We start from the raw sequence: 26416 nt of genomic DNA, 5'->3' as shown, positions 1-26416 counted from the left end.
CATTCCCTCCACCCTGCCATGAATTCTTTGTCATATTGCCCTGCTGTGTCCCCTCGTAGCACTTGTAATTATCTCAGTTGACATTCCTTTTGATGACAACTCTGTCCTTCCAGTTGTTTAGGCCCCAAACTTTGGCATCATCCTTGACTCCTCTCTTCTTCTTTTACCCCACATTCAATCTGTCTGGAAACTCTGACGGCTCTGTCTTGAAAATGCAGGCAATCTGATCTCTTCCGACCACCTCTGCAACTACCCTGTCTTGGTCTGGGCCACCATCAATCTCACCTGATTACTGGAATAGCCATTTAATCAGTTTTCCTGCTTCTGTGTTTTTCCTTTTACAGTTGACTCTCAATAAAACACTCAAAAGGATCCCTTTAAAACTGTCCAAATCTTCCAGTGGCTCCTCATTTCTCAGAGTCAAATTCTCACAATGGCTCACAAGGCCTGACATAACCTTCCTCCCATTGTCTCTCTGACTTCTTCCCTACTGTTTTACCCTGCCGGAATTCAAATTTTTAAGGGTAAAAATTATTGTCTTTATTGTTCATCAGTTTATCCCAAATACCTAAAACTACATGGCATACAGCAAGGGCTCAATATATGTCTTTGAATCGAATGAATGAATCTTGCTTACTTCTTTATAATGTATTTTTCCACTGTTAGACTATAAGCTACATGAGGACGGGATCCTTATTTTTGTTTAATAGCATATCTAAAGCATTCAGAAGAGTATACAGTACATAGTAAATGCTCAACAAGTCCTTTTCAAAGAAATAAAAGAATATCTATTGGGAAAAGGTTAGTGCATCTACTTACCCTATGCTGAGTTAATGAATATATTATACATACAGATGGTTTCCATTCATCCTTATAGGCAACTATCTATGGTGGATGTTATACAATAAGGCAAAGAATGAACTGTTCAGATAAACAGAAGTTTATGGAAAGTGGTATGTAGGGTCATGGTTGCCCCAGTTACAATAATGTAGTGAACCGGAATATATCACAACCAGTATATATCCCAATTCTCTCTGCCATTGGTTCTAAGTATGTGGGCTCTGTCTGCTTAACTTCCTGAGGAAAAAGAAAGCTGTCACTTTGCTGGTTATTTGCAAAACTGCTTACCCCAGAGGCTTTTGTGGGGAGAAAGATTGTTTACAAAACTGAAAAACAGAAGTCATTTCAGTATATAAGAGCACTTTCTATTCTTGTAGGAGAGAGTCATGCTGCCAATGACTTACATTATCTGTTTTATTTTCATCTCTACTGAGGGGCATTCATAGCTCTCTTCCTCTGCACAAACGTACGGGATCCAAAACTATTCTCTGTGATCGTTTGGATTATTAATCTCTCCAGGGTTTCTTCAACATTCTCAAGGCAGTTTCCGGCACCAAAGGGAAAATGGAGAAGTTGAGATGCAATTTTATTTCCCAATTGAACTTGATTAAATGGAGACTGTTCTAATCAAAAGTTTGAATCCTGGGGGAGTGCGATGTTGGTAACAGGTTTGAGAATATTGCAGAAGAACAGGCAGGAAGGATACTAAAGTCAAGGCAGAGAAAGAATCAGGCAAGAAAATAATTGTAGTAAAGCTTATTAAGGCATAAAATTAGGTGAACAAATTGTTTCACAGATAGTGTTAAGCTCATTGCTAGACTGGCAAAGGAAGTGGAAGAAAGCTCTTTGAAAACATTATTTTTATTATTTTAATAATTTGTGTAGGAATCATAGTAGCTGCAATCTGTTAGGGAGAAACAATTGCCAGCTGGTGTCATCGTGGAGTAACTATAGTAGGCTGAATGCAAGTATGTTTTGCCTTTTTACCCAGAGAGCATTCAATTTTAGAAAGTTTCTATTCATTTTTGCCTGAATGTGAGGGCTGCCCTTATAGATAAGGAAGCCTGTTTATTGTGTGATTTAAGAGCTTTGATTAGGTTCACACCAAGTTCCACAACTGTAATAGGGAGACCACACCTGGGACAGACTGTATTTACATGACCAAAGTTACCTATTATTAAAAAATGAATTTTTGAGTACATGCCTGAATTGTCTGTGTAATTGCCTTGATTCTATGCATTGTTTTCCTTGTGGTTACCTCAAGGAAATGGTGTCACTTCAATAGCTATTTTACTGAAAACAAAACGAGATTTTCGGGGATAATGTTCTTTGGAAAGTGTTAAAGGTACACTTATTTATGGAAATACACATTTTCTTAGCAATGTAGCTGCTGTATGTTTGTTGTACATTTTATTTTTACAATTCTCCTAAGTGATTTATTTTAACAATTATACAATCATTTTACGATTGTTATTGTTATTTTTCCCTCTTTCTTGAAACTAATAGACTAAGTGACAAAATACTGCAGGATGTAGAATTGCTCAGCTTTGCCTATAAAGTCAGGAGGAGAGGGAACATAATTTAATTATTCTATTGCAATTCTGTTGTCTCTTCCTGCCTCTTGACTCAAATGGTCTCAAGAGGGGACAGAAGAAATTATGGGCTCTGTTGTTGATGTTTGTTGAACTTCTTCAGTGAATGTATTTTAGGGATGTTAGCGGTTTCTAATTTGGCTTTGCTTTCACCTAAGCTTTCCTTGCTTCAGTTTCCTCATCTCTGAAATGGGATATTATACTTCTCTTATCTCCTTAGAGTGTTGTTCTGAGAAGCAAATGAAATAATGGCTAGGAGAGTGATTTCCACTATACAAATTACCACTAGTATTATGGTTATCCATTTTGGTAGCTAATAAGGTGATGTTTATCCATGTGATATCAAGCAATTTTATAGGAAATGAGAAGCTTCTTCGATAGGGTGATATAAAAAGGTATAATGATGTTTTACTTAGCCAAAGCAGAGGTATGTGTATATGAACCAGACACATTCAGAAAATAATTGTTGGGTTTTATTGGTGTTTGTTTTATCACAATTTCTTGCTGTGGAGTGAGGTGTGATGCCATTAATAGGATTTCAAACTTAGGTGAGAGAAAAAGAAAATATAATCAAAAAAGCTTTAAAGAAGCTGATTCATCTCACCCAACACCTTTTCTGCTAATATAAGCTCCTACATATTAGGAAAGGCACGGGTTGGAGTTGTTTATAGAGTTGAAAACAGGAAAGAAAGCAGAGTAGGGAAGTTTTGTTGAGAAGAATTTCACCTGTCTAAACAATGAAAATAGTATCCTATGGGCAAGCTTTAGCTTCCTTGAAAGAGCTCTGGATCTTCACTGATGGCTGCAGAGGGGACACCCTGATAAATAGATGACATCGGCAGGGTGTCTCGGGAAGAAACAAATGCATGGGTTCACAAAGAGGCCAGATGGCAAGGTGGGCTGCTATGAAATATTATAGCACATCTGTGGAATACCAGGTGGAGCAGACTGCAGCTGGTAGTGTAGCTGGGAGGGACACATTGGCCTGGGCCAGGGAATCACACTGCATCCTCCTCAACTTTAACACATTGCTACTGTCCACTCGGAAAATAGGTCGAGCAGGTCTAGGGAATGTGGTAGGGCAGTTACAACAATTTTAAGGTATATCTTTTCACTATCTGAAAAACAGAAGTTGTTATCGAGCAAAGATTTAGTTCTGGGGTAACACTAAATGCAGTATCTAGATGTTTGAAAAATAAAGTTTCCAAAAACATCTGTATACAAATTAGGGCTTATGAAATATAGGCAAGCATAAGTCTTATCTCCCACCATTGTTGGGAAGGAATAAATCTTGAACATTTAGGAGTTCAACGTCTATTAGTAGAATGATTTTTTTAGGAGGTGACCCCTAAACTTTTTATGTTCTAAGTACTGCATGGTTGAAGGCTGGACTGTCTAGTGCTGAAAGAAAGTGTGTGTTGAATATAGAGCCTGATACACAGTAGGTGCTTAATGGTTAATTGATGCTGGTTGAATACAGTTGTATAGTTGGACGCACCAAGTTTGTTGTTCAGGGAGGACCAGCATAAAACTCGAGCACCAGTTAGAATGTCTTGGGTAGAAATTCACAGCAGTCTGGAGCCACGTTCCCCTGCCGAGAAGGGAGCTGCCAACCCGTGGGAAGTCTGGTCTAGGTGAGTCTTCCCGGGAGTGTGCAGGTGTTATTCCTGCAAATAAGGCCGGCCACTACCAGACGGAGAAGCTGCCCATTTTAAGGTCTGAGATCAGCGCCAGCGACGCTTACCTCGGGGCCTCTTCACGCCCCACCTTTGCCTTTCTGCCAAATCTCTCCTCGCTCCAAGCCGAAGGGATTCCCACCCCCAGCTGCCTCATCCGAGCCCCGCGGAGCAGCGGACTCCTCCCCTGGAAACTCCTCCGGGGCTGGGGAAGGATTCGGCGCATGCTCCGTACCTAGGGCAGGTTTTTGCTGCGGGTAGCAGGGCTCCTGTCACACCGGCTGGCGGGTTGTGGCGGTGCCAGCCTGTGTGTGCGAGTGTGTCTGCGTGCCTGCGCCTGGGCGGACAGCCCGGAGCGGCAGTGCGACTCGCCGGGAGAGGCGTCTCAGCAGAGGCGCCTCGCCCGCTGCCGCTGCGCTGCGGGGGCCGCTCTGCAAACTTGCGGCGAGCGCCGTCAGCCCTCGCGGCTCCAGAGCCCGGCGACCTGCCGGCAAAGGCGCCGGCCGGGGCGGCGGGACCGGGCCGCGCCTTCGCCCTTGGCCGGCGCCCTGGCGAGCCTCATGCAGCTCCAGCGCTCGCGGCCGCAGCTACCCGGCTCCCCGACTGCGCGCTGCAGGTCCAGGACCCGAACCGCGCTCCCCAGCGCCTGAGCGCCCGCAAGCCGCCGGCGGGATGCCGCGCGTCGCCTGAGAGCGCCGCGCCGGGGCGGGAGCAGGGAGCGGGCTGGCCCGGGCGCCCCCGGGAGCGCAGGGCGCCCCACGCCGCAGCCGCAGCCGAGCGCGCCGGCGCCCGCCTCCCCCGCCCTGCTCGCAGGCCCCGGCTCCGCCAGCCCCAAGGGCCGCGGGGCCGCCAGCCAGCCGCACGCCTCGGCGTCAGGGGCATGGAGGAACGGCGGGCTCCGAGCCGCGCCCCGGAGTCCCCGAAACTTCCGAGCGGGCGCCCGTCCGCCCTGCCGCCGCCGCCGCCGCTTCGCCTGACGGCCTGAGAGCGGGACCATGGATGAAAGGTTCAACAAGTGGCTGCTGACGCCGGTGCTCACTCTCCTCTTCGTGGTCATCATGTACCAGTACGTGTCCCCCTCCTGCACCAGCTCCTGCACCAACTTCGGGGAGCAGCCCCGCGCGGGGGAGGCCGGCCCGCCCGCCGTCCTGGGTCCCGCCCGCCGGGCTCAAGCGCCGCCCGAGGAGTGGGAGCGGCGGCCCCAGCTGCCCCCGCCGCCCCGGGGGCCCCCCGAGGGGCGTCGGGGGGCGGCGGCGCCAGAGGAGGAGGACGAGGAGCCCGGAGACCCCGGGGGGGAGGAGGAGGAGGAGGAGGAAGACGAGCCGGACCCCGAGGCCCCAGAGAACGGCTCGCTGCCCCGGTTCGTACCGCGCTTCAACTTCACCCTGAAGGACCTGACCCGCTTTGTGGATTTCAACATCAAAGGGCGCGACGTGATCGTGTTCCTCCACATTCAGAAGACCGGGGGCACCACTTTCGGACGGCACCTGGTGAAGAACATCCGGCTGGAGCAGCCTTGTAGCTGCAAAGCCGGCCAGAAGAAGTGCACCTGCCACCGGCCTGGCAAGAAGGAGACGTGGCTCTTCTCCCGCTTCTCCACCGGCTGGAGCTGCGGGCTGCACGCCGACTGGACGGAGCTCACTAACTGCGTGCCAGCCATCATGGAGAAGAAGGACTGTCCCCGCAACCACAGCCACACCAGGTACTGTCCCCTGGCCCGTCTCTGTTCTTCCCCTCCCACCTCCCATCCCGTCCCCCTTCTTCAGGCCTGACCCAGAGCGACCCCGCGCTCCCTGCCCCTGCCGATGGTTTCCTGGCGTCTTGGGCGGTTGGCGCCGTGGCTTTGGGGAGGGATGAGAGACGTCTGGATAGTGCCCAGGTCCTGAACTCATTCTTCCCCCAGTCCCCACCGCTTCCCGCCACCCCTCTGCCTTCACCCTCTAAGGTGTGCGGAGCCACCGTGTGGATCCTGCCTGGTGCCTATAGCACAGCCTGGCCTCCCTCCCAGTGGACGCTGGAAAAACGCCCTGAAATGGGGAGGGGATCGCAGTCTGGGTTAGACCAGCCTTGCAAAATTGTGAACTTAAGCTTTGGGAGTGCAAACCCAAACCCAGGAAAAGGAAGGGGGAGTAGAGAGGCAGGGCAGAAGTTTTCCAGGTATGGTGAAGCTGGAGACGAATATAATCCCTCTATAAGTGGCTTTTGGGTGGCAGGTCAGGAAACAGTCAATCCTCTTGGTGACACTTTGAAGATACACGTGCAAATTTCTGCTTTACCTCGATAGATAACTCTAATTCTGGAGATGGTCTTTGTTGCCCAGCAGTGCCAGGATTTGGACTCACCTGTCCTCAGAAAGATTTCCATGCTCTTCCTAGGCCATTGCATCAACTTATTCCAAAAGTACCTGTTAAATGCCTACAGGGTGCCTGACAGTGTGCTAGGTGCTAAGTGAGTATAAAGATAAAATAACATCCCTTGTTTTCAGGATGGAATGACATTCTTGATCCCCTGCCTCCTAGCCTTAAAAAACAGTAATACAGTGGAGAATTAGGAAAGTTAAAAATCTTAGTAGCCAATGAAACTGCTTACATTATTAGCATGCTTTGAGAGAGACATGGGCTTAAGAATTTGGTTGAAGGTTCTTTCTGGCCGTTGCAATTTGAAGATTAATCTGACATGCTTGCTCAAGGATGAAAATATTAAAAGCTTGGAACACTAGTTCATTGAAGTTTTTATCTTAAAGGTTTCAAACAATTTGGTATGAGGAAATAGGAATTTAAAAGCTCAAGCTCATTATGTTGATAGCACCGATAGCTTTTGCATTTGACGTTATAGAAAAGCTTCATTTACTGGAAGCTACCCAGATTCTGGAATTCACCACTACTGAAGCGTCTAATTCTACTTCATTTCTCCAAGAATGAGTGAAATTTCATTACGGGATTTTTTACTCTGGCAATTTTTCAAATACTTTCCCTCCTCCCTGCTCCTTTTCCTGTTTCATGCGCATTGGTTAGAATAAGAAACTGGATTTGGAATGAGGGCATTAGGCTCTTCCCTTAGTATATTTTACAGATCCTTTGCTTTTAAATATTTTTAATAGTGTATTACTTTAGATCCTGCCACTCTCTTTTTTTTTTTTTTTTGAGATGGAGTCTTGCTCTGTCACCCAGGCTGGAGTGCTGTGGCCAGATCTCAGCTCACTGCAAGCTCTGCCTCCCGGGTTCCCGCCATTCTCCTGCCTCAGCCTCCCGGGTAGCTGGGACTACAGGCGCCCGCCACCTCGCCCGGCTAGTTTTTGTAGTTTTTAGTAGAGACGGGGTTTCACCGTGTTAGCCAGGATGGTCTCGATCTCCTGACCTCGTGATCCGCCCGTCTCGGCCTCCCAAAGTGCTGGGATTACAGGCTTGAGCCACCGCGCCCGGCCGATCCTGCCACTCTCTTTTAGCTTAAAACAGTTTTTCAGTTAAGTATTACTTCCAAACCTCCTAACACATAACATGATTACTTCAGTGAGACACAATTTCTGCTACATTTCATCCAACCTTGTACTCCGTTTAGATTAATTCCTGATTGACCCCAAAGAGTTTGCTAGACTGCTTCCCAGCTTCCATTTCACTAAAACTGGAGTCTTACTGATTATCACATAGAAAACTCTTCAGTAGGGGCTGGCATTATTTTTGTCCCATGTACTTAAAAGTCTTAGTAAATAGATGAAGATTTTAGAGGACTTAGAGGAGGATGTGGAATCTAAAAATAATTTTTGCTTAGTGATGAATAATGCTACTACAGACCCTGAATAGGTGACAAGCAGTAAGGTCTCACTTCTATAGGAAATACTTAATATCTCTTTATTCTGTGACATAGGAAAACTCCACCGTGACTGTTTAAACATATGATTTCTAGTGTATGATCAAATTATTTTCTTTGTTTAGTAATGGAGCATAAACATGCATTTCTCCCTGAATCACAAGTTAGCAGACAATTAGTCACCCTGTTCTGGTTTCCTTTTCTTTCTTAGAAAAAACATTTTTGGTAGTATCTTGTTTTTACCTCATTTTATAATCCTTCTTTCTTTTCCTTCCCACCCTCTCTGTCTTCCCAGTAATTCTCAATTACTTCCTTGCTCTAGATACTGTAGGAGGGAATAGTTGTGGCATATGTGAAGTGCCCTGCATCACAAGCTATAGGGAAAAAGTTGAAAGGATGTTAACAGTAGCATCTCTCTAGCAGAGAAGATTGAATTAGTTGTCTGTCATTGTAATGTCTGTGTACAGCATTCTACAGTCAACTAGATTAGCCTGGATAATGGAGGGTACATTTTCACAATGCAAAATGGCAGATAATCTATTGGTACATAATGGAAACAAGGTTCTACTTCAAATAGGGCTGACTCTAAGCAAAATTCTTAAGCAGATCTTGTTGATTTCGGTTCCCTAGTCTTTCTGCTTTTGGTCCCCGCCAAGCATCTCCTCCCAATTTCACTCAGAGATCAATGCCCTTATGGATCACATAATGGGTAAGAGTAAGGATTCTGGAATCAGATAAATATGGCTCTTGTACTTACTAGCTGTGTACCCAGGAGTAAGTTACTCTTTCTGAGTCTCAGTTTCTTCACTTTTAAAGTGTAGATAATAATTAGTATGGCCATTATATTATAGGGGTGTTGTGAGAACTAGATGAATCAATGTGTGCAAAATGCTTAGCATAGTATATATGCATCGTATAATATGCTGGCATATCATACTTACTATGTGGATATATAGTAATAGTGCAATATCAGTTGTTAATTGCAATAATAGGTTCCCTATTCAAGGCTTTCTTCCTAAAAAACCATGAGGTCAGTTTGTTAGAGACGCTTTGTATAAATGAGTCACCTTACAGAGATACCATTTTATGATTACTTGTACTAAGCATCCTAGGTTGCAAACTTAAACAATAAGTTGAAAATTATGGACATTTGGTCATCAGTCTTTGTAGGGGAGAAGGTGGGAACAAAGTTGGGGGCACAATATAATTGGATATACATTCCTTTGGTAACACAAAAAACTATCTGGAATGGTGAGAGAGGAGGTGAGAACGTCTAGGACTGAAGGCAGAAGAAGGAAGCCAACTCTGAAGAGAAATACATGGCAAACCTGAAGGGGCCATCATATGGATTATGTGGGCCATGAAGTGGCAGGACCTTGGGCTGCTGGTTTGAATCCAGCACAGAGGTAACTTCTGACCACAGAAACTGGTTGGAATAGGATGATGGCATATCGGAATGACCTCTTTTATCATATCACTGATGGTTTTTTCCCATTATTTTTGTGTTGCTTTTCCCACCATTTACTTTTTTTTTTTTTGGCAGGTTATTCTTTCTCACTCTCTTTATGTTTCCTTCTTTATTACTGTATACCCATTTATCTGCATGTCCAAAGCCTTAAAAGACTCCTTTTTAGCGTTCTTGAGTATGTATAGAATCATAGCACTTTATGGCTAAAAAGGACTGAAGAGAGAATCTAGTCCCACATTTTTCACGGGGGATGTAACCATAAAAAGGTGAAATGACATACCTAACGTTTCTTGAAGGAATTCATGTCTTCATTTTCATAATTTGTATTCAATGTTTTGCTTACTATATATCTTCTGTTTACTATGGAAAGTGTAGTGGAGTGTGCCTTAAGCACCTGCTTACTATGTGCTGGACACTACGATAGTTCTGGGAATTGCGTTTTAAACATTGGCAGCCCTGTGTAGCCTAGGCTTCATTTTTGGTAAGTGAGTATCACTCCCATTCTTAAATAATGATGGAAAGATATTCTATCTGCATCATTTGGTAAGATAGGATGGCAATTTTTCTCTTTTATGACCTGTATTCCATTAGTTTTGTTAGAATAGTTTGAACCCTGTGGACGTTATATTAAACAAGACCTTCTGTGTTGCAGGTTATACAAACCTAACTCAAAACTTATTTCAGCCAGAGGGGAATTATTGGCTAACCCAGTCACACCACAGGAAGGTGGGGGAGAGGTGGTTTCAGGAATGACTGGAATCGGAGATTTGGGATCTTTCTTCCCATACTCCTTTGCATATTGATCTCATTCTGTCAAATTGGCCAATTCCACAAGGTGGGCAAATACTCTTCTTATCTAATAGCTCCACAAGCCGAGAGGGAAGCAGGCCTTCTCTGAGTTTGAGTTTGAAATATTTGGGAATGACTCTGATTAGCCTAGCTTGGAACTTGTGACTATTCTTTCAGTCAGTCATTGTGGCCAGGGAGAGAGATAAGGTTATCTGACTTACCTTGTATCACAGAACCATTTATATGACTGGTGTGTATGTGTGTATGTGTGTTATTAGGAAGAAGAGGAGCTACCATAGATACAGCTCCTGGATGGACCACTGGATTCTGGACAACCCCTCCAACTGTGTAAACTGTAGATGCAAATACATGAGAAATAAATGAACCTTCAGATCTCTCTTTTTTTTTGTATTCCACTTAGGAAAAATTTTAAGTCAAACTGCAACTTGAATTTATTTGCAGCATCTGGAAACCATGTCATATGAGAATTAATTGAAAGAATGTGTAATATTTAATATGGAAATGAGAAAAATAAGGAGAGACATAAAAGCTGCCTTCAAATAGTAAAAGGAATAAGACGTGGAAGGTGAGGGAGACTTGTTCTGTGTTGCTCCAAGGGGTAGAACTAGGATAAGAAGTGATAGGATTTCAACTCAGAGTAAGAAAGAACTTAATAAAATTTATAACTGCCTAAAAAGAGCATGAACTCTTTGGTGCTCACTCTCAGTAAAAACTCTATGAATGTCTGGTTAACTACTGATGTTGTAAAAGGAATTTCTTCTTGGGGAAAGGCTTAGCCTGGATGACCTTTTAAGTTTTGTTAGTTCTAATCTAAGCTGAGTGGAGGGTATCTCCTCTTTCCTACCCTATGCATAGAAAAAAAAAAAAAAGGATTATAAATGAACTAGTCCTCTAGCATTTGTAAATATTTCTACCAAGGAAACTTTTTGTAAAGTCTGATGGTATAGACTGTTTTACACATTCAGGGCCAAAAGCAATAAATGGGTCCTGTGTATTAGGTCGTCTGCTTCTTAATAATAAGTATAAAAAGATAAGATGAGAAAATATAACACAACTTGCCACAAAAACCAGAACCACTTTGAAACATTATCTGGTTATTGCTTTTCCTTTAGACAGCAGGCTAAAATATATAAGGAGGTTACAGAGCTCTGTTTCAGAGACTAGACTATCATGGCCTGAACTGCTTTCTAAAGCATAAGCTGTTTGATGTCTCTTCTAATTAGAATTGTTGAACTGCCAAGAAGGTTAATTTTTACCATAAGGTTTTTGTAGTGAAACTAAAGAGCAGTGTAAAACTAAAGAGATATGAGATTGTTCTGTCTGTAGGCCATATCTACTAATTTGTTCATTATAGGGTCTCCTAAAGTATTGCTCTGCTTCAAACCAACAATATTTGCTATAAATCAATAAGAGGTTAAATTAAACCCTTTCAGTTTTTTAAGTAGTGAAGACATGAATTGGAAGTAGTAAATGGTAATAGATGATTTATGCTTCTGCTTTCTTCTTGATGGTTTTTGGTTGGGTTGATTTTAGAGAAATTGAAATGTTCTCATAATAGAAGTGAGGCCAATTTAGCTGCCAACAATGTAGATTTGCTTAATCTTAGACTGTTATATTATTATTCCCCAAAGCTAATTATTATCATCTCATTTTGACTAAAGACAATCAGAAGCTTATGGCATTTGAAAGTTATTTATGCTTGATAATGAGCTAAACAGTTTAATTGAGACTGGCAAATACTAATGTTATTTTAAGAGTCATGAAGTAAATTATTGGGCCAAGAAATAGGTTCAGTATGAAAACAATTAAATGGAAAATCCAAATTAATATTTTGTAGTAATCACTTATCTTGTTTTTGAGTTCGTTAGATTGTGGATATCATTTATAAATTCCCTGTTGATTTTAATTGGCCAAATTAATATTTTGTAGTAATCACCTATCTTGTTTTTGAGTTTGTTAGATTGTAGATATCATTTATGAATTCCCTGTTGATTTTAATTAGCTAATACAACTTTGTTTAAATTATAGCTGAGCATTCATGTATTGGGAAGAATAGTAAACATTTTCTAACTTGGACAGTGTTATTTGTTTTTATCTTCCTCTGGCAAATACAGTTGCTCAGTAAGACACATGTAAAGTGCCCAGCACAGAGATTAATTTATAGAAGATTCTTAATAAATGTCAGCTTTTAGATTACCTTGAAAAGATATCAGCATAACTTGACAAGATTGTGTTATTTAAAAGATGGAATTATCAAAAGTTTTGTATCATGACTTTGTTATTTCAGGTGCAAATTCTAATTATTAGTGGTTGCCTTCCATAATTAGCAAGATGCCCACTCCCCAGATTCTCTAGAACAGAAGTAAAAGTAAATATGGAGACCAGAGCTTATTGGACTTATTGGACTATTTGAGGAGGTTTATCCTATTAGACTGTATGCCACACATCAGAAATTCATTTGTTTACTGACAGATGTATTTGACTCTTGAAAAGGTTAATGTAATCATTCATTTGTACTTTAGAAAAAAAATCAGCCTAAACTGAGATGTGAACTCTGATGTCGGGTGAGAGGATGAGAGAGGTATTTATTAATATAACCTCTGGTTCATATAGATGCTAGGTTACTACTGGTCAAAGCCAGGTCGCTGAAGGTGATGGTGGTTGGAGATTGTAATATTGGAGAACAATAGAAAGAGATGATGAATTAGGAAAAAGACTTCAAGAGAGATTGGAGGAAAACAATGACAAATTTATCAGCCACTGAAAATCATGTGAGTGCTTGATTTGTGAATGTAATTGGGGTAATGTTTAAAGACATGGGCCCTGGCCAGGCATGGTAGCTCACACCTGTAATCCCAGCACTTTGGGAGGTCAGAAGTAGGTGGGTCTCTTGAGCCCAGGAGTTCGAGACCAGCTTGGGCAACAAAGTGAAACCCAATCTCTAAAAATAAGTTAATTAAAATAAAATAAAATAAAATAAAAGCATGGACTCTGAAGTCAAACTTCCTGGCATCTTAATCTGATTCAGTCACGTTCTCTCATGTGGCCCTGGGTTAAGTCAGTTATCTGCTCTGCACTTCAGTTTCCTTCTCTGGAAACTGTCGGTAAGAAGAGCACTATCTCATGGTGAGCTTAGGACAAAGCCTGACTCATAGTAAGGAAATCATGAAAGAGTTAGCTATTATTGTTTTCTCCTGAGACTCATCACATGCATGTATGTTTGTTGTTATTGTTGTTGTTTTTGAGACCGAGTCTTGCTCTGTCACCCAGGCTGGAGTGCAGTGGCAAGATCTCGGCTCACTGCAACCTCCACCTCCCAGGTTCGAGCAATTCTCCTGCCTCAGCCTCCCCAGTAGCTGGGATTAAAGGCACCCACCACCACGCCCGGCTAGTTTTCATATTTTTAGTGGAGACGGGTTTTCACCATGTTGGCCAGGCTGGTCTTGACCTCCTGACCTCAGGTGATCTGCCCGTCTTGGCCTCCCAAAGTGCTGGGATTACAGGTGTGAGCCACCACACCCCACCACATATATGTTGTTTTTGTGTAAAAATAAAATGATAATTAAACCTGTACCATCTTTTTTGAATTTGGAACTTCTCCTCCTGAATAGTGTAAAAATGAATTTTCAAGCTGTGATGCAAAAACGAAGCCATAAATTATAAAGTCAATGTTAATTCTTAGGATGCTGTGGATATTCACTGGGCACTCAGTCCAAGAATGGAAACTTGCAGTCTTTTCTCCCCCCAGCATATAGTTTTATTTTTTATGGGAAATTAATGAAACAGCAATAAAAATGTTTAAACATATACAATTAAATTCATACATGAAGCAATCCTGCAGTGAAACTGAATTAGTTGCCCGTGGGCACATAAATATTTGTAGTTCATTCCTATTATTAATATCTTGCCATGCTTTTATTGGTAAGTACTATGTCATTTGTTTTCAGAACCTTACATTTGACATTGTGTATTTATGTTTGCTCCTGCTTTCTAGTTTCTTTATAAACATCAAAGGGTATAAATGCTAATCACCTCGATGTCCTTGGTATTTATTTATTAGATTTACAGAGTATTTCTTCCAAATAATTAAAGGCTCTGGATATTTAAGTGTAAACCTGAGAGATGGCATCTGTATTTTGTGGACTCTAGGAACATGGAGATTTTATTTTACTTCAAATGTGAAAACATAGACCTAGAAAGAAGAGCAAATGTGGTTTTAAAGACAGACATGTGTAACTTAATGTGTGTCTGTAAATCTGAAGGTGAGAGCCCCATGATATAGTAAAGAACAAGGTGACATGCCAAGAAAGAGATAACAGACAGTGATCATGTAAAGTGTGAATTGGAAGAATTATAGAAAGGAGGGAGAGAAGAAGAACAAAAACAGTCAGGGTAAACAATGAAATCCTAAAATATCTGAATCAGAAAGAAGGTAATATTGAACATAGAAGACAGAAATTTAACTGGTATGCAATGGTTTGTCTCATTAGTGCAGTTATGGGAAGTAATCCACTATCCAGAAGGCTATCTGATTTGGAGGGTGAGTGTATTTAAGTGCTACTAATGTATATTTATCTACTTATACATTCTTTTTCTGAATCATGCTGCTGTTTTAAAGTATTGGTAGCTTTACAGGTCCTGACAGCAAGCAGAGGCACACTTCAGGATTTCAAAGGAACTAGTTTGAGAGGTAGGAACAGGGATAGGGAAACCAATATTGGACCTCAAGGTACCTTGCAACCAGTAACAAGAGGAAACTGTTAACCCCATTGGATGTGAAGAGGCAAAAGGAGAGAAATGTGTTATCAGTATTCTTTGCCTGCTGGAGGCTGATAGGAGCCCCAGTTTCAGTAGTAGGAGAGAGCAGAAGGAGAAACTTCTGGAGAGGAGGAGTTTGCAGAAAGCAGCCACTGCTAGAGCTATAGAGCAGAGGCCAAGAGAAAGGAGTGGCAGCGCTTTCTCCTCCCACCTGTCCATTTCCTCCTATTGTCTTCCACAGAGTGAATCCACTTAGAAGCTAAAGGGCAAGAGAGCTTGCTGATGCATCCGTGGCCTTCAGCAAGTCAGAGAAAGATGGAAAATGGATTTGGGGTCCGGTGATGGGAGGGATGAAAATAGAGACTAACTTGCACAGTGTCTAAAAAGAGTTGGAAATTTCTTCTAATTCAGTTTATGGATGCCCTGGTTGTGTTCTACAAATGAGACCAAGAACAGATACCCCATATTTTAGTACCTGTACTGCATGTCTTCTGCATGGACCATTAGTCTCCACCTAAAGAATGATGAGTGCAGCAAAGGGCCGCTCTCCAAAGGAACAGTTACCACAGACAAAGTGACTTTTCGCTGAGTATTAAAAATAATGCTAATTTGGGTGTTTGTCATCTTAGTACCCCAGAATCATCTGATAATTGTGACAGATTTCGCCAGTTGTATCTATATTATGATGCACAGTAGACAACACATATTTTATGAATTTGAAGTTATATAACAATATTAGTTAAGGCATGACAAGTAGTTTGCAAAACTGACTGTAGTTTGCAAAAACCTTTTTGAGATGAGACCCTTTCTGCCGCTTAGATTTTCTTCTAAGAGCATTAAAATTCTCTAGAGTAATATTTGCGAGCTTTAAGTCTCTGAAGGTAATAGGTGAGGGAAGAAATACATTGTGTCATGTTTGAAACTATCCTCATATTTTTAGTTTTAATTTTAAAGGACTTTTGAAGCAGTATTTCCGTATTTATTTTTGGAGAATGTGATATGTTGAAAGTACACATGCATGTACCTTTTGGTGCAAAATATTATGAAGAGCTTCTATATTAGATCCTAAAATTATTTACATAAAATTGGTATCTGACAAAACTTGACGCAAGAACCCTCAATTCACTGCTTGAATTCTGAGAGTCAAAGTGCCATCAGCAAAACACTATTCAACATAGATATTTATAGATGACGAAATCCATATCCAATATCCTGTCTGTAGGTAGTATATCTATTGAGATTGGTACATATATGTCACGTTCATGTCTCCCTTCCAGAGGAGGGAATTTTGAGTTGCCGGGAACAATGTCATCCATGGAGAATATACCAACCTGAATCCTCTCTGTCATTGTACCTCCTTACACATAACTGTCTTTTCTCTCCTCTCTCTCTTTCTCTCTTTCTTGTGCACATACACCATGTTATGACATAGCTAGAGTCATCGATGGCCTGTCAACAAAAGGATCATTTTCAGGTCTTTGTCTCTGAGGCCACAAAAAAATTGCGTGAGGAATTGTTTTCTACTGGCTATGAAAGTTATTAGTTCTAAGGAACGTGCACTCTGTTGGTCCGAATTTAAGTCCAGTGAATTTAAAAATCCGGGAGAGGTATCAGAGAAGGTATTTTTTTTCCCCACACAGCTTCCTTGAGTTCCTTATTGTGCCTTCTGTATATTCGACAAAAGAGGTGGACTAATGGATATTTCTATTTGTAATATTTCTATGAATAAACATTTCTGTCACTACTTTTATTGATAAATGTCAAAAGTACTTGTGTCTAAAAACTTCTCACAACATGAAGGAACATATGTACATTGGAAGTGTCCAATTTATTATCAGGTGCATTCTTAATTTAAAAATATTTGCTAGCTGGGCGTGGTGGTGGGGGCCTGTAGTCCCAGTTACTTGAGAGGCTGGGGCAGGAGAATCGCTTGAACCCAGGAGGCAGAGGTTGCAGTGAGCCAATATTGGGCCACTGCACTCCAGCCTGGGTGACAGAATGAGACTGTCTCAAAAAAAAAAAAAAAAAAAGAAAAGAAAAAAAAATTGTGAACTCTCATGGACCATTCTTTGTCTTTTAAATTCAGACTTAGGCCTAAAATACCACTGCAGATAATTTCTTTGCTTTGAAGGTTTTATTCTCCAAGTTCCTTATGTGTGCTATAAAGAATAATTAATGTAATGAAAAAATCAATATTGTGTATAAATTATTTAGGCTTTACTATCATTGTAATTTTCTCTTCAACACCTATTGATTGGCGACAATTCATTGGTTAATTTCTTCCTAATAAGATATTCATTGTATTAGGTCTGTAGTAGTGCTGTCCCTGCACTTTCGCACGCAAGTCATGAATTACTAATGATACATGGAACAAGTTAACTTACTAGTGAGCGGTATGAGATGGAAAACAGGCAAAGGGAGTAATTTGAAGTGCAGTCCTATAGAAACACTGTGTAGGCGGACAACTGCTAATAATTCAGTGAGTGTACTCTTGCAGGATATTAATTTGTACTTTAACATTTTATCGGTATGTGTTTTTTTCTTGGCATATATGTGTTTTCTTTTTAAAACTAATTTTAAAATCCATGATTCTCTTTTTTGAGAAGCGGGGTGGAGGGGCTGGTTTTCCCTAACCGTTTACGGTAGTGCCCCGAAAATGATGGTTATTAAATAATGTTTTGACAGTTGATAACAGAGTTACTTCAGAGTTTAGGAAAAATCTGAGACCTTTATGAAACCTAAAGAGAGATGAGTCCAAGAAGAAATCAAACTACCAAATTCATGGCAAAGAGAACTTGTGCACTGGATAATTAGGCAGAGTGGTATCCAAAAAAGAGCTCTAAATTTGTAATCAGGCAACCAGGGTTTGAATCTGGGCTTCCTCCCTTACTTGTTCACTTATTTATTATATCACTTCCTGCCAACGTATCAGTTTCCTGAGCATGGTGAGTTTGTGGTCTCCTCTGTATCATCAGTGCCTAAAGCAGTGCCTGGTGCATAATGGCTGTCAAACAGATGTTGACTGAATAAATGGAAGAATGAAGCAAGCATAAATAAAGTTATTAATTTATTAGACAATTTGGATAAGAATGTGTGCCCTGTATCCTGTGTTTTGGAGTTGTGGGGTGAGAAAATGACTATGAAGGCACTTCGTAAATTTTACAGTACTGTGCTATACAAATTTAAATTTATATTGACGTAAGGAATGAAAGTTGGATTTTGAAAATGCAATGAATATGTAATTCAGCTTTTATAGAGCATTTCAAAACACTGAAATGACAAAGATGAAGTTGAAAATATTCAAAATACACATTTAGCTCAACAACTTGTTAGAGTAATGAGCAGTTCCTTTTAAAACAGGACATTCTATAAGATAAATGACTTATCTAAGTGCATCAATCTTTCCCTTAGACCATCAGGAAACCTTTTTTCCTCCTAGGGATTTGGCATAGATCAAGGTTTGAAAGTTGTTGTTGTTGTTTTCCATTGCTTTGCGCTTTTGAGAAAATTTAAATTTTGTGTTCATGACGTATATAATAGAGGTAAATTATAGCTACAGGTTAATATGTCCTGAAAGTGACCTGAGATTGTAATTTTTCTTCATTCAAGAAAATGAAAATTTCTGATTTAACTGTTGAATTGTTCTATATGTACTTGGTTTTGCAGTTAATTACAAAGAAAGCAAGAAGTTACTTTAGAATAGAAAATAAAATCTTCCAGAATCTAAAGTTTGCATTGCAATAAGATCTACTGGCAGAATAATATTTGTTTCTTAATGAGCTGGTTTTCATATGTGAAGCCTCGTAGCGATCAACTCCAGGATATGACAGATTTCCATGGCTGGAGATCTAGAATATATGGAACTCCTGGGCTGGGGTAAGTCTTGGAGGAATGTCAGTAAGCTGATAGAAAACCCTAAGATTCACGTTGTGATTTTCACACTTTGACATTTGGGGCCTTGCTGACTCTGAAGGGATTGCCTTTCCTAGGGTTAACTAATTACTTGAGTTAGTAAATGACTCACCTTCCAGCATACTTTTCATATGCAAACCAACCAATCAAGAGCCCACACCAGACAACTGCCTCAGGGCCTGCTGAAATGATTCAAACTGGCCAGTCCTAAACCTGCTTACCCTGTCTCACTGGTTTCTTTCCATGGAAACCACAATAAAGGCTCTTGGCCGTGTTTTCCCCTCTCCCTCTGCTTCCTGACTGACCCCGTGCTTCCCTTTGTGTCCTGGTGTGGTGTGGCTTGCCTCTCATTTCCAGGGATCTCCCAGGGAGCATGAAATCCTTCTTCCTTCATGATGGTTGTTTCTTTGTCTGCTTGTCTTACTGTACCAGACTAAAACAAATCCTGGGTATCCTTAAAACAGTTATCAAGATTGGAAAGAACATAATAATGTACAGGCCAAATAATGTAATTATTTGCCCAGGACAAATAATGTAATTAACCAAAGTCGCAAAGGTGGGGGGAAAAAAGAGAGAAGAAAAAAAAAAAAAAACAAAAAAAAGAAAAGTGCAGAAGCCGGTGATCAGAGTACAGGTGCAAAGTCGAACTGAGACTAGACACAGGATCAGAGTAATTTGTGCTCTCACACCCATGATGAGGATCGTGGATTGGTTTGAGAGATTGGAGTGGGATCAAGTCTCCAAGTCAAATGGTTTTAAGCTGTGGAAGGACATGGAAGGAGGAGGAGGGAGGGAGAGAAGGGAAGGGTTTACAGCTGTGAAACCCAGCAAAACCTGACACAGACAATTCCTTACAATTTAAGTAATGTTATAGACCAGGCACGGTGGCTTACACTTGTAATGCCAGTACTTTGGGAGGCTGAGGTGGGCAGATCACTTGAGGTCAGGAGTTTGAGACCAGCCTGGCCAACATGGTGAAACCCTGTCTCTACTAAAAGTACAAAAATTATCCAGGCATTGTGGTGGGAGCCTGTAGTCCCAGCTAGGTGGAGGCTGAGCCAGGATAATCACTTGAGCCTGGGAGGCGGAAGTTACAGTGAGCTGAAATTGCGCCACTGCACTCCAGCCCTGGTGACAGAGTGAGAATCTGTCTCAAAAATGAAATAAAAATAAGTAATGTTATAAAACATTGAATGGTTGGCAAGAGAGATATAATACTGTTTAATTTTGAAATTATTTTCTTTCTGTTGCTAACTAGATTGATTGGTTCATTCATGCTTATATATAGCCCAATACCAGGCCCTGTGAAGAATACAAATTGAGTAGAGACTTGGTCCTGGCTCGCAAAGAATGAAATCATAGTTATGTACGTCATGGACAAAATGACTTGGAAATATTTACATCACAACATTTAAGTTAATTCCTGGTATTGTAATCAGATTTAAAAAAGTGCTGAAGAAGGCGTTTGCATGAATGAACAAGGCAGGCAATAAAGGGTTCGTATTGACTGAAGTGATGGGGTGATATTGGGTTGGTTGTAGAGCTGTATATAGAGGGCTCTGAAAATATGCTAGACTGAGGAAATTATTTTTGATTCAATATGAAATTTGGAATTACTTTAAACTCTTAAATAGTAGTAGTTGTTAAAGTATTAATACATCCAGTAAATTCTTTGATACTCTTTCCTTCAAGAGGTGAAGCGTCATGCATCCCTTCATGCCCAGTATTGGCTTTAATGACTTGATTCTAATGAATAGAGCACAACCAAAGAGGAGATGAGATGCCCCTTCCGAGTTTAGGTTATAAAAGGACTGTGGCTTTTGTTTCGGTGTACATGTTCTCTGTCTCTTGCTCTCTCGCTCTCCACTTACTCTGGGGAAAACTGTGTTCTCAGCAGCACTATAGAGAAACCTACTTGGCAAGAAGTTGAAACCTCCTTCCAACAGCAGTGTGAGTGAGCTTGGAAAAGGATCCTTCGGCCCCAGTCAGCTCTTTATAGACAGCAGCCTTGTGAGAGACCCTGAGCCAGATATGAACACTAACAAAAATGAAAAAACAAAGTAGGGTGATATTTTTAAGAAGATAAGAGACAGTCTGATCACAGAGCACAGGAAGTATCTCATCTATCTTCTTCCCTTTTTAACCAAAATGAAGGCAGTGTATTTGAGTACAGATACAGGATGGTTGGTGGAATTGATAGTTGAAAGATGAGATCGTTCTAATCTGATTACATCTCTTTTCTCTGTGAAGTACAAAGCAAGGTCATTAGCTGAGAGTCCTGAGGAAAGGGAAGAAATGTCGGAAATTTGAGAAGAGCAGAGATGTGAATAATTATCTTAGAAGTTGGGAAAACACATTTCCTAGGGAAGTAAGTTGTCTGGCAGTACTGAGTTCTGTTTTGAGATCTGTGATTATACATTTGAAATCAGTCCAGTTAGAATGGTTCTGTAATTTTCTTCAGTAACATTTAACTGTTTGGGTAGAGGAAAAATTACACAATTGGGTTTAACCAGCACTGGCGTTTTACCCAGTGAGTAGCAAGGGAGTTATGGATATTTGCAAGGGAGCATTTTAGTGCCAGATCATGTCATTTAGGCTGATTGGGAGATAAGCGAGGATATGAGGGTAGGTGATAGATAATAAGAAAAGTGGTAGGGTCAATATTATATATTAAGGTTGATGATAGTATGGAGGTTGTAGGAGTAGGAGTGCTGGAGAGTTGATATAAGTGTGCTGGACTATAGGAGATAATGGTCAAAGAAAAGGGTGTTTGAAATTGAGATGCTGGAGTGGAGACTATTCCTTGTATGGTCTCTATAAATGGCTGCCTGAGATGGGGCAGTGAGTGATCGTTGGAGCTAAGAAACTGGGAGAATGGTCGGGACAAGGTGTTGGATGGGTTATCCATGAGAATATTCATGTCAAAAATGATGATAAAAGTAGAGTTGGAGAGGAATGTAGAGTTGGACCTCCTGGTGCTGTAGATCAGGAGGTCCACAGTGCTAGCTCCAGGAGTGAAGGGTGACAGTGATATGACATGTGCTCCAGAAGACTGTGGGAATATAATTTTTCTTTCTTCCACGAGTCAGACTTCTAAGCTGTTCAGTATTACAGGACTGTGGGAAGGAAAGGAATAAAGGGCAGAGAAGAGAGCAGAAAATACAAAATAAGAAAGATAGAAAAGAAGTAGCCACAGGAAGTTAAAGAAAGTATTAGAAGAACCTGAATCCTGCTCTGTAGAGAAGGGTAAAAAGCTTCTCATCCTTCAGTATCCCATCAGGTGCATGGGAACTCCAGGAGAGTAAGGAGGTCACAGGGCAACATTCCATGAAAGGTTAAATCTGTGACATCTACTCCTATCTCTATCTCTATCTCTATCTCTATCTCTATCTCTATCTCTATCTCTATCTCTATCTCTATATCTATCTATCTCTGTATCATCTGGATCTTTATCTATATTATATCTATGTTTATATTTAACTCTATCATAGTCAACAAGAAATGGTTAAATTTTGTTCAGCATTCATTCTTTATCGGGGAGAAAGCAGAAGCATGGACAGTATTTGTAAAGTTGGCTATCTAAAGGCATTTTTAAATTTTAATCTTTGGTGAAGGACAGTTTTGTCACAAGCATTGTCAGATACATGAGATTTTCCAGTAGACAGATGACCTCACAGCGAATAGAGCCTGACTATTGGATGTGAGCTGGGCCCTAGTGTCTGGAAACCAACTATGACTCAGCAGATCATATGTCAGTGTGTGAGTGGATAGGTTTCTGGGAAATAGAGGTTTCTTGAGGAGGCAACTCACATTCATAAAAATGGGTTAGACTATTTGAAACCACTTGTGGTTTTGATGAGATGGGCTGGAAGAAGGATACATTAGAGGATAATTATTACAGTTTCCAAAAGGTTATGCATTCCTTATGTGTGCAAGGGAACTCATTCACAGATTGGCCTGTGTGTTGTCTAAAGCTTGATTCTCCACATTTAGAAAGCTACTTACATGTATCAGAATCTGATATCCATTTGTTCTGTTCTGGAGAAGTGTTAGAGAAAGTACAACAAGTTGCAGTGGTGTTAGTGACTTTGAGGTATCAGGGAAGTCAAAGGGGATGAAGGAAAGGCCTAGAAATGAAGATCCAAAAGTGGCCCAAGATAGCTGGGATACAAAGGTGCAGATGGTGAGCTGTGCACCTCCATCAATTGTTTATTAAGTCCTGACATCTAGTGTTCAGTAATATGGCATATCCTGGGCAATGTGAACCACTATCTAAGCTATGATGTGAGCAGGTTGGAAGTGCTGGGTACTGGACTGGGTATTGGAAATAAAAAGGTGAATCAGCTATTGTCTTTTTTCTCAATGAACTTGTAATGGGCAGCCTCCAGTATGCAGTGAGGGATGTGCCGTGGTGTGGGCACAGAGCTGCAAAGCACAGAGGCAGAGCATAGCTGGAGTGGGAGAGGCTTCTGAATTAGTCCATTTTGTGTTGCTGTAAAGGAGTATGTGAGGCTGAATAATTTTAAAGAAGAGACGTTTATTTGGCTCACAGTTCTTTCTGCTGGCTGTATAAGCATGGCACTAGCTTCTGCTTGGCTTCTGGTGAGACCTCAGGAAGCTTACAATTGTGGCAGAAGGCAAAGGGGGAGCAGGCACATCACATGGCAAGAGAGGGAGCAAGAGAAAGAGGAGGAGGTGCCAAGTTCCTTTAAACAACTAGCTCTCTTGTAAACTAACAGAGAGAGACTCACTCGTGACCATGCGGAGGACACCAAGCCATTCATGAGGGACTCATTCCCGTGACCCAGACACCTCCCTCCAGGCCCCACCTTGAACACAGGGGATCACATTTCAACATGAGATTTGGAGGGGACAGATATCCAAACTGTATCAACCTTTTTGGAGGAAATGGTTTAATTATAAAGGGCCATCAGAATTCAGAATAAGGAGTGGTTAATTTTCCTTGAGGGGTATGGTGAAGACTTTAGAAGCAGTAATTCAGGCACTGTGCACAACTTTACCTTTTCAAGGAACTTTTCCCAGATCATTTGCTCACTGTTCTTCCCTCATTTATGTCCTGGTGTGTCTTGATGACATGCTGTTTGCTACACATTGACTAGTCTAAAGATGTAAGTGATTTATTATTAAAAATATTAGAAGTACCATGGTTTATGAAAAATGCTTATTTTAAAAAATAAATTAAAATTCAAGGCCGGGTGCGGTGGCTCAAGCCTGTAATCCCAGCACTTTGGGAGGCCGAGACGGGCGGATCACGAGGTCAGGAGATCGAGACCATCCTGGCTAACCCGGTGAAACCCCGTCTCTACTAAAAAATAAAAAAAAAAAAAATAAGCCGGGTGAGGTGGCGGGCGCCTGTAGTCCCAGCTACTCGGGAAGCTGAGGCAGGAGAATGGCGTGGACCCGGGAGGCGGAGCTTGCAGTGAGCTGAGGTCTGGCCACTGCACTCCAGCCTGGGTGACAGAGCGAGACTCCGTCTCAAAAAAAAAAAAAAAAAAAAAAATTCAAGTTGACCATGCAGGATCACTCCCATGTTCTATAATGCTTTCTTGAGTGAGATACAAAGGGGGTAGATTTACAATGTGTCCTGAAGGAAAAAGGTTGATTACTCCTTTTTAAGCATATATAATTAAGAACAGATGAACAATACTATTCAATTATCATATAACTTAATTACTTCTGAATGTGCATATTAAGGCACATAACCTTCTAAGGCTAACTGCCTACTTCCAAAGACAATTTGAGGAGGACTGCAGAATTAAAATAAGACGGTTAAAAATATGAGTAAAACCAAAACCAATGAAAAGGAACAGAAAAATATGTGTGCCAGATATCTAGGTATAATTCCTTTTGGCAGTTAAAGAGGAACTTAAGCTTTTAATATCTTGGCTGCTAAGGCAAATAACTAAACAGAGAACCCTTGTCACTGGGTTAAATTTGTCTCAGAAAAAAAACATTCCTTTTTTTCTGACCTCTGGAAGGAATTTTTTGCTTAAAGAGACATGCGATGACATCCTGAACAGTGTTTCCACAATAGTTTTGCAGAAGACACAGGAGTATTCTCCAAAGGACTTTTTCACATCCACTGTATGAAACAGAGATTTTGGTATATCAGCAGTAAGCAACTAGAGAATATAATGAAAAGATCTCATTCACTATAGTGACAAAGATATAAAATATGTGGGAATAAGCTTCATTAGGGATGACTGTGACCTACATAAAGAGAACAACAGATTTCATTGGAGATAAACTGAGGCTCGAATGAATAGACAAATGTTTTCTGAATGGAAGAAACCACATTGTAAAAATTTACAATTTATAAATTTAAGAAAAAATTACTAGTCCTTTTTTGACAAAATCATTCTAAAATGTTTTGGAAAAAAATAGGATACCCTCAGTATTCCTGAAGAAGAAAAGTGATGAGGTAGAGTTGGTCCCAGATATAAATCATGTTGGAAACAAAATTAAAACTACATCTCTGGATGCATAGCTCGAAGTATACATAAATAGGACAGAAAGCCCCAGAAATAGATACAATTACATTTATGAATTGAATGTGTGATATAGTAGTCCTTACAGAATGTTAGGGAAAGGAATGCTCATTTAATAACCAGTTTCCCACAGTGTTTAGAAACACAGCAAACTCTTTTAGATCTGTATCACGTAATTCTGTTAACAACCTGTGTCCCACATGAATTCAATAGTTAAAAAAAATAATATAAGCTTTGGGATAATGTAAAATTGGGCATACTTGCGTTCCTTGGAAAAAATGAATGTTTCTAGTGTGTTAAGGGATAAAAGGAAGTACAAGGGAAAACATGAAAGATTTATCTATATTTAAATGGTGAAACAGGCCAGATGCAGTGGCTCACACCTATAGTCCCAGTACTTTGGGAGACTGAGGCGGGCGGAATGCTCTAATCCAGGAGTTTGAGACCAGCTTGGGCAACATGATAAAAACCCATCTCTAAAATATATATATACATATATATATATGTATTTTAGCCCAGCTGGTGGTGTGCACTTGTGGTCCCAGCTACTCAGGAGGCTGAGGTAGGAGAATCTCTTGAGCCCAGGAGTTGGAGGTTGCAGTGAGCTGAGATCACACCACTGCACCGCAGCCTGGGGGACAGAACAAGACTCTGTTTCACCAAACAAACAAATTGTAATGTAATGGGGAGCCCAGCAAGAAGACAGGAGGCAGATGAGAACAGAGGTAGGCTTTATTGGGCTCGCACGTGAGGTTCACTGGTCCTCTAGAAAGAGGGCCCAGGAAGTCGTGCGCGGGGCAGGCATCAGGGGCCTTTTATAGGGTGAGGTAGGTGGAGTCTGTAGGTTTCGGTTTCCTGAGTTAGGTTTCGATATCTGAGGAATGACGTGTCCAGGAGTTTGCGCAGAGCGGGGTGTTTTTGGCGGGCGCGGGCTTTTTTCGCGTGCTAAAAGTCTTAGCAGGAAGTGAAGGGTGGGAAGTCCTAACAAAGGACCTGCCATATCGGGTGATACCACCATGTTGGGTCTAGGTTCCTGCCTCACAC

General features: G+C 41.2%; 1 protein-coding gene across 1 annotated transcript in view; it reads left to right on the top strand.

The window, feature by feature from the left end:
• Positions 1-5084: 5084 nt before the first annotated feature.
• The window catches only part of HS6ST3 (heparan sulfate 6-O-sulfotransferase 3), a 771625-nt gene continuing 750293 nt past the window's right edge, over positions 5085-26416 (top strand). The window contains exon 1 of the mRNA XM_030921924.1: positions 5085-5810. Within this exon, the coding sequence (XP_030777784.1) occupies positions 5104-5810 (707 nt within the window). The 5' untranslated portion in view covers positions 5085-5103. The remainder of the gene's footprint in view (positions 5811-26416) is intronic.

This window comes from Rhinopithecus roxellana, chromosome 18, assembly GCF_007565055.1.
Source record: "Rhinopithecus roxellana isolate Shanxi Qingling chromosome 18, ASM756505v1, whole genome shotgun sequence".
NCBI classification, from domain to species: Eukaryota; Metazoa; Chordata; class Mammalia; order Primates; family Cercopithecidae; genus Rhinopithecus; species Rhinopithecus roxellana.
The sequence above is the reverse complement of the archived record's forward strand: the minus strand, read 5'-3'. Positions and strand labels throughout refer to the sequence as shown.